General features: G+C 42.2%; 1 protein-coding gene across 1 annotated transcript in view; it reads left to right on the forward strand.

Moving 5' to 3' along the window:
* The window catches only part of OTULINL (OTU deubiquitinase with linear linkage specificity like), an 81,719-nt gene extending 70,777 nt beyond the window's left edge, over positions 1 to 10,942 (forward strand). Inside the window, exon 9 of the mRNA XM_033929854.1 lies at positions 9,233 to 10,942. Within this exon, the coding sequence (XP_033785745.1) occupies positions 9,233 to 9,412 (180 nt within the window). The 3' untranslated portion in view covers positions 9,413 to 10,942. The remainder of the gene's footprint in view (positions 1 to 9,232) is intronic.
* Positions 10,943 to 13,209: the final 2,267 nt, after the last annotated feature.

Here is a 13,209-nt window from a genome sequence, read left to right on the forward strand (position 1 = left end):
GTCTGCTGCTCGTGCCAGGAATGTTACAGAAGTACGGGGAAGGGAAATGGCAGGAGAAGGCGGGGAAGGAGCGTATGGAGGTGGTGGGGGGAAGATAAGAGGGCTGGGGAGGGGCACCACTGGGCTGGGTAGTTCTCATCCTCACTGCGCCACTGGATATACTGTCCATCAGTGCAGCTGAGTCGTTCACAATCTAATCGGGTACTTTTTAGTATTTCCCCTATCTGTCCTGGCGGGCTCACAGTCTGGGGCAACGGAGTGTTAAGTGACTTGCCCAGGATCACAAGGAGTAGCCCTGGGCTAGAACCTGCAACATTAATGTATAATATTTTTTAATAAGTCGATTGAACATTGTGAACTTACAATTAAAAAAATATTTATTAGTATTTTCACACATTTGCATTGATTGGGTGGTTGGTCTCGCTATAGGGGCTTTGGTCCTTTGGCAAGATTACACAACGCTGAGCACATGTTATCACTTCATTTATAGCTTATGTGACTGTATAATAGGGATCACTATATTATTTGCTGGCATTTACATGCCAACATGTTGGCACATCCACAAAGTAGAAAACTTCAGGTCGATAGCAGGGATTCCATGGCTTGCAAAATTACTAGAATTCTGGTAAATACGCAACTAGCTAACTTCATAGAACATACAGATGGATTCCACAAATTTCAATAAGGCTTCAGACCCTGTTATTTGAACTAACATCCAGAATAAGATATGAACTCAGAAGAATCTATACTGCTACATTTTGACATCTCTGCAGTAGTGCTGCCCGATTCAGGGAAAAAAAAATTTTGATTCGATTTGATTCAGCCTATTGAATCGATTTTTCGATTTGATACGATTTTCCTGCCCAATTGGGTGTTTTTATAAAACATTCTGGTGGGTTTATTTTATAGCCTCTTCACCCTCTTTGCCTTCTCCTAACAAAGTCCCTCCTTGAGGGCCTCAATCCAGTCGGGTTTTCAGGATTTCCCCAATGAATATGCATGAGATCTATGTGCATGCACTGCTTTCAATGCATATTCATTGGGGAAATCCTGAAAACCTGACTGGAGTGCGGCCCTCAAGGAGGGGACTTTGAGATCCCTGTTCTAACCACACTGGCGCTGTGGTGTAAACAAAATAAACAAACAAAAAATACTTTTCCTCTCTCTGTTAAATCCTAACTCACATTTGCAGTCTAACAAAAGTTCTGGCAGGATACACTTTTCAAATCTGACATATAATCACAAAAAGAAAATAAAATTATTTTTTCTACCTTTTGTTATCTGGTCATTATTCAAATCTTGTTGGTCCCAGGCTCTGATTGTCTTCTGATAGCTTGCTTTCCAGGGTCTCCTTCTTTTCTTCTTTCTGCGTGCTAACCATCAGTCTTCTATCTCTGTCCTACCCTTCTGTTTCTCTTCCCTCCCCTGGAGGTCTGGCATCTTTCCTTTTATTCGTCTCCATCCACAGATCCACCTTTTCTCAACTACCCTATCATCCAACATCTCTCCCTCCTTCCTCACTAACCCAGGGTCCACCATCTCTCCCTTTCTATTCCCAACTACCCTCCTATCCAGTATCTCTATCCCCCCCTCCACACCATCCCTTGTGTCCAACTTCTCTCCCTTTCTATTCCTTCCCTCCCTAAATCCCATTATCCACCATCTCTCTTCCATTCCTGTTTTTAGACCCATTATTTCTTCCCCCCCAAAGTCCGGCATATGCATGTCTCTTTGAACCCCCCTTCCCTCCCTCCCTCCATGTACTTCTGCACCAGGGCCCCCCTCCCCTGAAGGTCTGTTCCCCCTGAAAGTCTGTCCTCCCGTAAAGGCCTGCACCCCACCCCTGAAGGCCTGCCTGTCCCCCATGAAGGCCTGCACCCCACCCTTGAAGGCCTGTCCCCCCGAAGGACTGTACCTCCCCCCCCCCGAAGGTCTGTCCCTCCCTGAAGGTCTGTCCCTACCTGAAGGCCTGCACCCCCCTGAAGGCCTATACCCCACCCCTGAAGGCCTGCCTGTCCCCCTAGAAGGCCTGTCCCCCCCCCAGGACTGCACCTCCCCACCGAAGGACTGTCCCCACCGGAAGGCCTGTGTGTTCCCCTTTGGCCTCCTGCGCCTCCCTTTACCTGATTGCAGCAGAGAGCCGCCTTCAGAAAGGATCGCGGCTATTTTAGCGATCCTTGCAGGTTACCATAGGCCTCAGGAGCTGTCGTCCTTCTGCCGCGGTCCTGCCCCTCCTCTGATGTCAGAGACAGGATCACAGCAGAGGGAAGACGCTCCTGAGGCCTATGGCAACCTGCAAGGATCGCTAAAGTACCCGCGATCCTTTCTGCAGGCTGCTCTCTGCTGCAATCAGGTAAAGGGAGGCACAGGAGGCCAGGGGGGAAGCCGGACACTGCAGCACTTCCCGAATGACCCTCCCCTCTTGCCCTCTAAAGCAGGAGCGGCAGCGGTGGCCAGCAAGAGGCAGCACTGCCGATCCCTCTTTAGGGGGTGGGGGGAGGGTCAGACAGTGAATCAGGAGGCCGATTTTTTTTTTTTTTTTTTTAATTGATTCAAATTAATTTACCCGAAATGAATCGGTGAATGATTTGAATTCTGAATCGGGCAGCACTACTCTGCAGAATCTGATGCAGTAGACCACTCTCTCTTACTCCTCAAATTAAACGAACTTGGGGGAGGAAGTGACATCACAGTCCTAGATGGTCGGCTGAACGCGGAGCTCCGCATGCTCTGGCCTTCATTTAACTCCTTCACTGTCCAAAATGCATATAATTTGCACAAAAAAGAAGCGTGGATGTAAGGCACCTTTATGGATAAAGTTTGGATGGCCTCAACCCCCTGTAAAGCTCTGAAAGATTTTGCTTTCGTGTCACTACAGTTTCTGTAGTTTTTTTCGAAAGCCTAATTGTGAGGAATGTAAAATGGCAAAGATGTCTAGTTCTTTAAAAATTCCTCCATTACTTTAACATATATTGGTGTAGAAGCAACAGGATCACCTCTGAACCTCACTGCATTGCACAGCACAGCGTCTGATTTCACAGTTCTTCTTATTGATTTTATTGCATTTAAAGTTATTTTATATTTAGTTTCAGGTTAATTTTATTGTTTTATTTATGCTATTATTGTTTGTTCCAGTTGTTTCCTGAAGGCTTCTCTGCCGCCGCATAGCGGCGGCACGTTCAAGACTCCGCCCCCTATCTTGCCGTTGCTTCCTGAAGGCTTCTCAATTATAATAAAACCATACTTTCTCAAATTAATAATTTGGACTTACATCTTCTAATGACACAACCAACTCATCAAAGCCGGTCATATATTGGATATGGTAATAGTTCCTATTTCCATGACTTCAAATTACATTATAAATTCATTACATCCAGTTCCATGGTCTGACCATTTCTTAATCTCGATATTACTCTCCATTTCACACAGGAGGCTTCATTATGAACACCGGACACTTAATATTAGAGATCTCAGTAGTCTTACCACAGAATTAATTCGGTCATCATTTAAGCTTGATTATTCTGATACAAAAAATACTGACATTGAAATTTTATTAACACAATGGACCACATCTATAAATACATTACTAGATGAGCATGCTCCACTACAAACTAAAATAATCTCAGCAAGAAAAATTCAAAACCCTTGGTACACAGCAGATCTAGCACTTATGAAAAAACAACTTAGATCTATTGAACGTAAATGGAGAAAAAATAAAACACATGAAAATACTCAACTATTTAAAGAACACTCAAAATTATATAAATTAAAAATTAATCAAACAAAAGCAAAATTTTACTCAGGAAAAATATTAAAAGCTAAGAATCCATCAGCACTTTATGCATTAGTAAATTCATTAACAAATACAAAAATACAGCAAACACAAGCTCATAGTTCCTTACCAACAGCTCAAGACCTCTCAGATTATTTCACTGAAAAAATTAATAACATTAGAAAATCTTTAACAAAACAGCAGCCCAATATCGAGCATGATCATACTATCACAAATTTGCCATATTCAACATGTTCCCACTTCAACTTGCCCAGTCTTAACGAATTAGAATTGACATTAAAATCCATTAATATTAAGAGCTCAAGTGCAGATTCTAATCCTCCATTTATTCTAAAAAAATATTTTGAAATTTTCGGTCCTTTCGTCCTAAAATTAATAAATGAAAGTCTAATACAAAGTATTATGCCTAAATCTTGGAAATCTTCTGTTATTCGCCCTATCATTAAAGATCATAAGATTAGTTCGGAAAAAGTTTCAAATTATAGGCCAATAGCTAATCTCCCTTTTATGGCAAAACTGACGGAAAAGATTGTGTTCAACCAAATTTCAGAATTTATTGAAAAAACCAATGTTCTTCATCCAAATCAAACAGGATTTCGACAATATCATAGCACAGAACATTCATTAATAGGAATGACTTCTTCAATACATTATTTCTTGGATCACCACCAATCAGTTTTATTAATATCTATAGACCTTTCTGCTGCCTTTGACACCATAGACCATCATATTTTATTAGACAGACTGCAATCAATCGGCATTACTGATCAAGTATTATCATGGTTCAAATCTTATTTTACAGATCGTACATCCACAGTTGCATTTAATAATTTAAATTCTGAAAGCTCACTATTTTCCCATGGTATTCCTCAAGGATCTATTTTGTCTCCATTACTTTTCAATATTTTTCTTGCACCTTTGATGACAGTCTGTCAATCTATAGGATTTCATGTTTATGCATATGCAGATGATATTCAACTTCTGCATCCTTTAGATCCCAATAAAGCATCAGACATCATATTAATTAATAATAAACTTGAACAAATCCATCAATGGCTAGATATAAATAGGTTGGCCCTTAACATTGAAAAAACAAAAACATTACTTTTTCCATGGAAAGAAACTCCTAAAATTAGTGCACCCATCACTATAAAAAATATTCCTTTACAATTAGTTAACAGTATTAAAATCCTAGGAGTTATATTTGACAGCAAATTAACCTTTCATGAGCATATAGGCAGTATCGTCAAAGCATCATTCTATAGACTCCGTCAAATTCGTTCCCTGTCACAATATCTTTGTTCTAAATCATTAAACATTCTTACACATTCTTTAATAATTTCCAAAATTGATTATTGCAATGCCCTTTTTAAGGGAATTGCACAAAATGAAATAAGACGGTTACAAATAATACAAAATACTGCCATTAAACTAATAACAAAAAAAAAAAAATTTGATCACGTAACGCCACTTCTTAAGAACGCTCACTGGCTTCCAGTAACCCATAGAATAACATATAAAATATGTCTACTTACTTTTAAAGCAATGTTTTTTAAAACTCCTGCTTTTATTTATAAAACACTGATTCCCTATTCCACAAATAGAATATTGCGGTCTAACGAACAGCATTTACTGACAATTCCATCTCTTAAAATTATAAATACTAGAAGACAATTTATCTTTTCTGTTACTGCTCCACAAATATGGAACTCCTTGCCAATCTACCTAAGAAAAGAGCATGATATTGATAAATTCAAGATTAATTTAAAAACGTTCCTTTTTAAAGACGCTTTTGATTAATAACTTATAATCTGGAACACAATAATTCAATAATTTAAAAAAAAAAAAAAATTCCTACCTTATGTTTTTCCCCAACCTTCTTTTTATTATATTTTGTAGTTCTTATCCCCTTTTCCCTTTACTCATGTTTTGTCAAATATGTATTTAGGTTTTTTTTTTTCTCTTTTAAATTAATTTTTAAGGTCATGTATAATTAATGTTTTAATTTCTATTTTTATATTGTAATATTAACTATTTCTATTTATATATATGTATGTTCATCGCTTTGAAAAAAAGACAAAGCGAATAATCAAAAATTTTAATAAATTTAAACTTAAACTTAAACGATAATTACTGACCTCTGCCAAGCTCAACTTAACATTCTTTTGTATAGGTGTCAAAGCAATACTCCCTCCAGATAAAGGAAATAAACCAGATGATAAATGATATGCTGGCTTAATCTAATAGCAGTATTCCACTGAATTTGAAGCCCCACCTTTTCTTATACTGTCTCATGGGCTGATAAGGAAAGCTGTATGCCAGTGACTGATCATATGGTTTCAAATGCAAACCTAACATGGAAAATTTGCTCTCCAATCAGACCTAGGATATGTGACACCCGGGGCCAATCATTTTTTAACATATATTTTTAAAATATATTTTTAGTAATTTTATTGATTTATTTATAGAGAACCAACTCAGAAAACACTATGGGGCTCATAATCAAAAGAAAAAAAAGTCTAAAAAGTGGCCTAAATGGGTACTTGGACGATCAAACAGTCTGATAGTCCAAGTACCCATAATCAAAGCTGGTTTTAGACGTATCTAAAACCAGCTTAGGCCTTTCCCCTGCCTCTAGGGGTAAGGGCTGGCGGTGGGCGGGAGGTGGGCCGACCTACACCTAGGTGTGCAGCAGGTATAACCAAAACATTTGACAGGTTGCCTAGCCGGCACTTATACGTTTTGACTTAGACCAAGTCAGAACAGGTATAAGCGCCGAAAAAGGGGCCGCTGAGCTGATCGTGGCTGCTGCGATCAGCTCAGCGGCCCCAATAACCTGCCTACAGCAATGATCGCGGCAGGAGAGATGGCTCATCTCCCCTGCCGCGATCCACCCTTCCCCCCCCCCCGACAACGATCAGGGCAAGAGGGAGCCCAAACCCTCTTGCCCCGGCAGCACCCCGACTCCCCGATTACATTCGGGGCAAGAGGGAGCCCAAGCCCTCCTGCCCCGGGCACCCCCGAACTCCCCGACAACATCGGGGCAGGAGGGAGCCCGAGCCCTCCTGACTTCTCGCCCCCCACCCCCTACAAGATCGGGCAGGAGGGAGCACAATCCCTCCTGCCCAGGCGGACCCCCTACCCCCCACTACAATACGGGCAGGAGGGATCCCAGGCCCTCCTGCCCTCGATACAAACCCCCCCCCGAACCCCCGATAGGCCACCCACCGACCCACAACCCCCCCGCTGACCCCACAACCTCCCACCCCATTCCCCTTCCCCATACCTCAAAACGTTGGACGGACGGATGGGTACCAAGCCCGCTCATCTGGCAGGCCAGCCGGCTCCAGAATGGGGCCGGATTGGCCCAGGTGGCTGAAACCCTGCCCACAGGTGGGGCCTCAGGTGCCTGGACCAACCAGAATAGGCCCGGGAGCCTTAGGCTCCTCCTATGGTCGGGGCCTTAAGCACATGGAACCAACCCAGCCCATGTGCTTAAGGCCCCACCCACAGGAAGAGCCTAAGGCTCCCGGGCCTATTCTGGTTGGCCCAGGCACCTGAGGCCCCACCTGTGGGTGGGGTTTCAGCCACCTGGGCCAATCCGGCCCTATTCTGCGGCCAGCTGGCCTGCTGTATGGGCGGGCTTGTCACCCATCCGTTCAGCCAACGTTTTGAGGTACGGGGATAGGGGGTGGGGTGGGAGGGTCGTGGGGTCGGTGGGGGGGCGGTCATTGGGGTGGGTTGTGTCGAGGGCAGGAGGGCCTGGGAACCCTCCTGCCCGTATTGTAGTGGGAGGTAGGGGGTCCGCCTGGGCTGGAGGGGTTGGGCTCCCTCCTGCCCGATCTTGTAGGGGGTGGGGGGTGAGAGGCCAGGATGGCTTGGGCTCCCTCCTGGCCCGATCGTAATCAGGGGGGGGCCGCGGGGCAGGAGGGCTTGGGCTCCCTCTTGCCCCGATGTTGTTTGGGGGGGTTGGGGTGGATTTTATAACCGGTATTGTTTTTGACAGACACCGGTTACAGAATCCAGCTTTTAGGTGAAGGACTGGCTCCTCCTTCACCTAAACGCTCTTGTTTTGGACGTATGGGGCTTAGGCTTTTTTTTGGTTGATTATATGGTATAAGTTTAGACGTAGTTGTGGTCTGGGCGTTTAAACAGCTGAACGTAGAGGCAGGCCATTATTGAAAAAAATCTCCTTTTGGACGTTTTTTTTGATTATGGACATTTTCCCTACTTCTACTTTCAATTTTTAAGGCCTTAGGCCAAAAGGGGACTTAGACTTTTTTTTTATTATGCCCCTCTAACTCTGTATTGTAACACCATTACAAAGCTGATATAAACCACTCTGAATTGACTCCCCCAGTCATTAGCAGTGGTATAGAAGCTTTCAATAAACAATAAACTTGGACGTCCTAATCACCGTGACGTCCAAGTGCCTATTTTCAAAGCCAACTTTCTGGATGTCTAGCGAAGTGTTATGCCCTCTGTGCATCTAGAGTTCCAGGGAGCACGTTTGGAGGTATGTTATGGATGGGCTTTGGTGGGTTAGTCTTGGACGCCTTGCAGTGATAATCAAACCTTTCCTAGGACGTCCTAGACGGGACTTAGATGTTTTGGGAAAGACCGGTTTTATAAGCATCTAAGTGCCAAAAAAGGATTAAATAATGACCCTCACACTCCCCCAGTGGTCACTAACCCCCTCCCACCCCACAAAGATTTGAATGAAAGAGTACATGCCTGTCTCTAGAATAGCAGCACCTGGTATGGGAAAGCCTAGTAGAGCAGCACACAGGTGTCTAAAGTAACCTGGTGGGTGGGCAAGTGAATCATAGAGAGGAGGAGCCAGGCTCATAAGCCACTCTACCTACTACATTTATGGTGGAAAGTTTGAGGCCAACAAAACTCACCAAAACCCTACTGTACTGCAATATAGTTGCCTTCTAAAGCCATAAGGGCTATTGGGGTGGTAGACAGGTGGGTATAGTAGGTTTTGGGGGAGTTTGGGGAGACTCACCATAAATTATAAGGGGGTTATGGTGAGATATATATGTCCTCTAAGGTGTCCCACTGCTCTGTTAGCGTGTCTGGCCCATGTCCAAATGGTCTAGGTTTAGACATTTTGGACATGGATGTTTCTGTGGTTGAAAATGGGGTATAAAGTTAGATGTCCTAAGGTTTGACATCCTTGCTGTCAACCAAGACATTCGAATAGGCAATTTAAAAACATTCCACTTTCCTCTTTAAACATTTTTTGTGAATCAATTTCTGTGATAGCATTTGTAGTTGAAAAGGTCAGGGGTCCATCCCTGCTTCTTCATTGTGTTTGCACTACACATATGACTGAACAAGCAAATAGCATCATTGGACAGTGTGCACTGAAGTGCCTCAGCCTAACAGTGACAGACTTTTTATTTCTCCCTCCACTCCCCCTCTCCTTACCAGATTGAGATGTTCCTTCTTGGCTACTCATTTGAAGTGAAGATCAAAGTATTCAGGTTATGCGTGTTTGGCAAGGAAGATTTCCTGGTATGTTATCCTGAGGAGGTTCCCCGAGAATGGCAGGAAGTGTTTCTTCTTACAGAGGATGACATCCACTATTTCATACCAGTTATTAGAAGATAAGGCAAATGGCGGTAAAGATTGTTTCTAGCCAAGCACACAAATGAGAAAGGACCTCCAGGGGATAACTCAGCTTTTTCTGTGGCGCAAAGGAGCATCCTGAATGAACGGCCCCCATTTATCTACAGTTTTTCACTTTTACAGAAACGTCCTCTCCCCGTTAGGGGTCCCAAAAGAAAGATGGAGTAAAGATGGAATTATATAAAAAAAAAAAGCTTGGACTGTACTGCAGTTTTTATTTTGGGAGGTACTGATGAAGAACCATGGGAAACTGGAAGTTTTTGGCTAATGAATGAAAAACAATTTGCTTTTTGTGTTGGCAATTGGAGGGGGAACAGCTCACCTCATGGATAGGTGCACTGTTTGTAGAGCAGTGTGGAAAGAGTGATGCAAATGGTCTATCTAGAGAGGATGTAAATGTATGACACATCTTATGTTCTTACATGTAGGTAAAGACCAAATTGACCAGATGTATTAAATTCAGTCTATTCCTGCTGTTTCTGTGTGAAAGATATGTGCCAGCCCTAAAGATCATTAAAGGGCCCATGGGGCTTGTTTTCAGACAGATTAATCATATATGAAAGCTGAAAAATGGAGCCCACTGTTGACTACAGGATAAACTCCATGTTTGCATATTTTGGTATTTTAGTTCTAGGGAATCCTAAGGTTCTTAAGCATAAAAATAATAGACTGAGATGGGCTCAGTGCAACCAATGCTCATTGCTGTGCAATATTCAAGCCTGCTTTCTAGCTGGTGCCAGAGAGGCTGCAGAGGAAACGTTCACAGTCCTTAGGAGGGAGTCCCAGCCATTGTTCAGTAGTGATATCTAGTGGTTGGACTTAGAGCCCACGTCAGCCAGACAACAGAAAGATCCGTGGTTGGTGACCCCTAGCTGGGAAATGTCATTCTTATGGCTGGGATGAGAGGGGAAGAGGAATGAAGGCTGATGGTGATGTTGCACATGAGATGACAATTTGTATTAAGCTGGGAGCCCAAAAGTATGCAGAGCCAAAAGCAATACAAAATTAAATTTAAAAAACAGGTTGGCTCCATACTCCATTAGTAGCATGGTGAGCTACTGTGCTAGAGAACTGGCTTTAATTTACAAAAGTAGGCTGAGGACTTGATGAAATATTCACAACTCTAGAGAGAAGAGTCTCAGCCAGCACTCAACAGTGAAACCTATTGACTGGTTTGAGTGTGCACTGTCACTGATTGGGTTAGGCGGGAGAGAAAGAAAAGGATTAATTGGGGAAGATCCCAGTTAGACATGAATGAAGGCCCATGGAGTCACAACTCGGGCTGGAGCAGATTCAAAGTATGATTGTACACATCGGAGGGAAAAAAAACAAGGGTAACAAGAAGACATTGATGAAATTCTTGAGAGATTGACACAGTAGTTTATTTCATGAAGGCTTCAAATTCAAGTTAAAAGCCAATAACCCAACAACTTGATTTATAATGTAAAGCATTCATGTTTTTCCTGTAAAATGTAAGTATTTTCCTTAAATAAATTGCTTTATGTGTTTATATGAGATTTGTGATTTCTTACTAAATATGGGAAGTTACATTTTTCTTCATTTAACCTTTTTGCTTATTTTTTGTTTTCTCAAGTATGTACAAGAGTATACTGGGAGACTTCTCAGACTGATACACTTATGTTGAAGTAGCTTGGAGTTGATATGTACAGCTTTATGTAGAAACCACAGTGCAAAGTCTGTGGTCACCAACAGTGCCTGAAACCTAGCAAGTGGAAAATATGTTTCAGAGATATCTTGTAAGGTTACATCAAGTCATTTCCTCAGGGCTCAAAAAAGAGTCACAACTACAGCAGGAATAGAGCCTTGAGTATCCCTTCTCTGAGAAATGGTAGCATGGGAATCCGTTTCCCCCCATATAAAGAAGAGGGTTTTTTTCTCACCTGGAGAAGAAGGTTGTTTTGGTTAGGAGGGAACTGGAGACTAGCAGTACTGAAAAAAGGGAGCTGGGAAGAAGAGGGTATGGGGCTTTAGATTTTAAAAGTATCCTAAGCGGTTTACATAATACAAAGTTAAAAATACCATATACCATTAAAAATATGATACAAACAATGAGGGAGACTATAAAGGATACTAAAGGAAGACAGGCAGGGTTAAAATAAAATAAAATAGTTGATGGGGGAGGGAATAAACAACAGGGCATGTTTTATAACTGAGATCATGCTCCAGGTCTATACCCCAAAGACATCTTTGAAGAGAAAGTCTTTAAGGTTTGCTTTAAATTTAGCAGTGTTGGTTTCTTGTCTGATGTCTTTCAGCTCCAGGCTCATGGGAAATTTTATTTCAGATACCAGTAGGTATTTCTCTTCCTCCATTTACTAGAGTGTATTAAGGTTTTCATACATATAGTGATGGGAGTTAAGTACATGGGGGCAATTTAACCAATTTAACCTCCATTTAAATGCCTCTGAGAACTTGTGGGAAATGCCTATTCTATAATGGCCCTGATTTCATTATACAGTAGAATACTAGGGCCAATGGGAGTATTTGGGTATAGTGGGTAGGTTTTGTTTTTTTTGGGGGGTGGGGGGAGGTTCAAGAGGGGAGTGATTTGACATGGATGTGATGTTTGAGTGTGGGGGTTAAGTTTGAGGGACCAGGGGTTTAGCGAGGTGGTCATAGTGTGTAAGGAGGGGGCAGAATTGAAGGTTTCTATGGGGAAGGAAATACAGGTGTATATGATAATGAGACTGGGGTACATAATCAGCATTTCAAAGGTGTGTACGTTGTTTTGTTTGGCATGAGGTGGGCAGGATATGCCTACGTGCTTACAGTATATGGGGATGCTGGTGACTGGGACAGCATCCTCAGAGGTTTGGGGATTCAACCTACATATTGTCTGAAGAAGCTATAAAATGATGCCCTTGTGTACAGTATATATAGTTATATACCTGGAATGTGAGAGGTGTGTCTTCTCCTATTAAGCAGAAGAAATGCTTGAGTGCCCTTTCCAGGAGTCGCGTTTCCACCTTACCTCTTCAGAATACCACAAACTTAAAACTTGGTGGATAGGTAATATTCTTGAAGCTCCTGATGTGGACAAGAAAGCTGGGGTAATTATATTGTTTCATAAGAATCTAAAGGTTGAGAAATATTCTGCAGTGATAGATCCCAGAGGCTGATATATAGTAGCCCAGTTTGTGGATATACAGCCCTTATTATTATATGTTTATGCACCTAACTCTTTTGACAATTTTTTTCCAGCAGCTTATTGCACTGTAGCAACAGCATGATGGATCTCCAGTGATCATGGGGGAGATTTCAGTTATGTAGCGGACCCTACATTAGATAAAACTTTTAATCCTCATCATGAAACTGTAGACCTTACTAAGGGGATTGCTCTTCTTTATGAAGCATTGGGAGTTGTAGATTTGTGGAGAGTATTCCACCCATTGGGGCGCAATTTTACTCATCTTTCTAGAGCTCACATGACCCATTCTAGGATTGACTATATTTTAGTAGATACAACTTTATTTTCTAATGTCCTTGAGGCAACAATAGGTCCTACAGCAATTTCTAATCATGCCCCAATGTGCTTGGAATTTGGGGTGGCAAGACTGAGAGATCTGCAAGATATTGGTGATTCCCTAAGTTTGCTAATTTGCTGGAATACCTTAGAAATAAGTGGGTTGAATATGAAATGGTGTTCATATGTCAGAGGCCATTCTATTCTGGGAAATGGCTAAAGTTGTTCTCAGAGGGGATATTATTGCTTATTCTAGCACAAAGGAAAAGCTCAGAGATTGAGCTATCTTGGGACT

This window comes from Geotrypetes seraphini, chromosome 2 (assembly GCF_902459505.1).
Source record: "Geotrypetes seraphini chromosome 2, aGeoSer1.1, whole genome shotgun sequence".
Taxonomy (NCBI): Eukaryota; Metazoa; Chordata; class Amphibia; order Gymnophiona; family Dermophiidae; genus Geotrypetes; species Geotrypetes seraphini.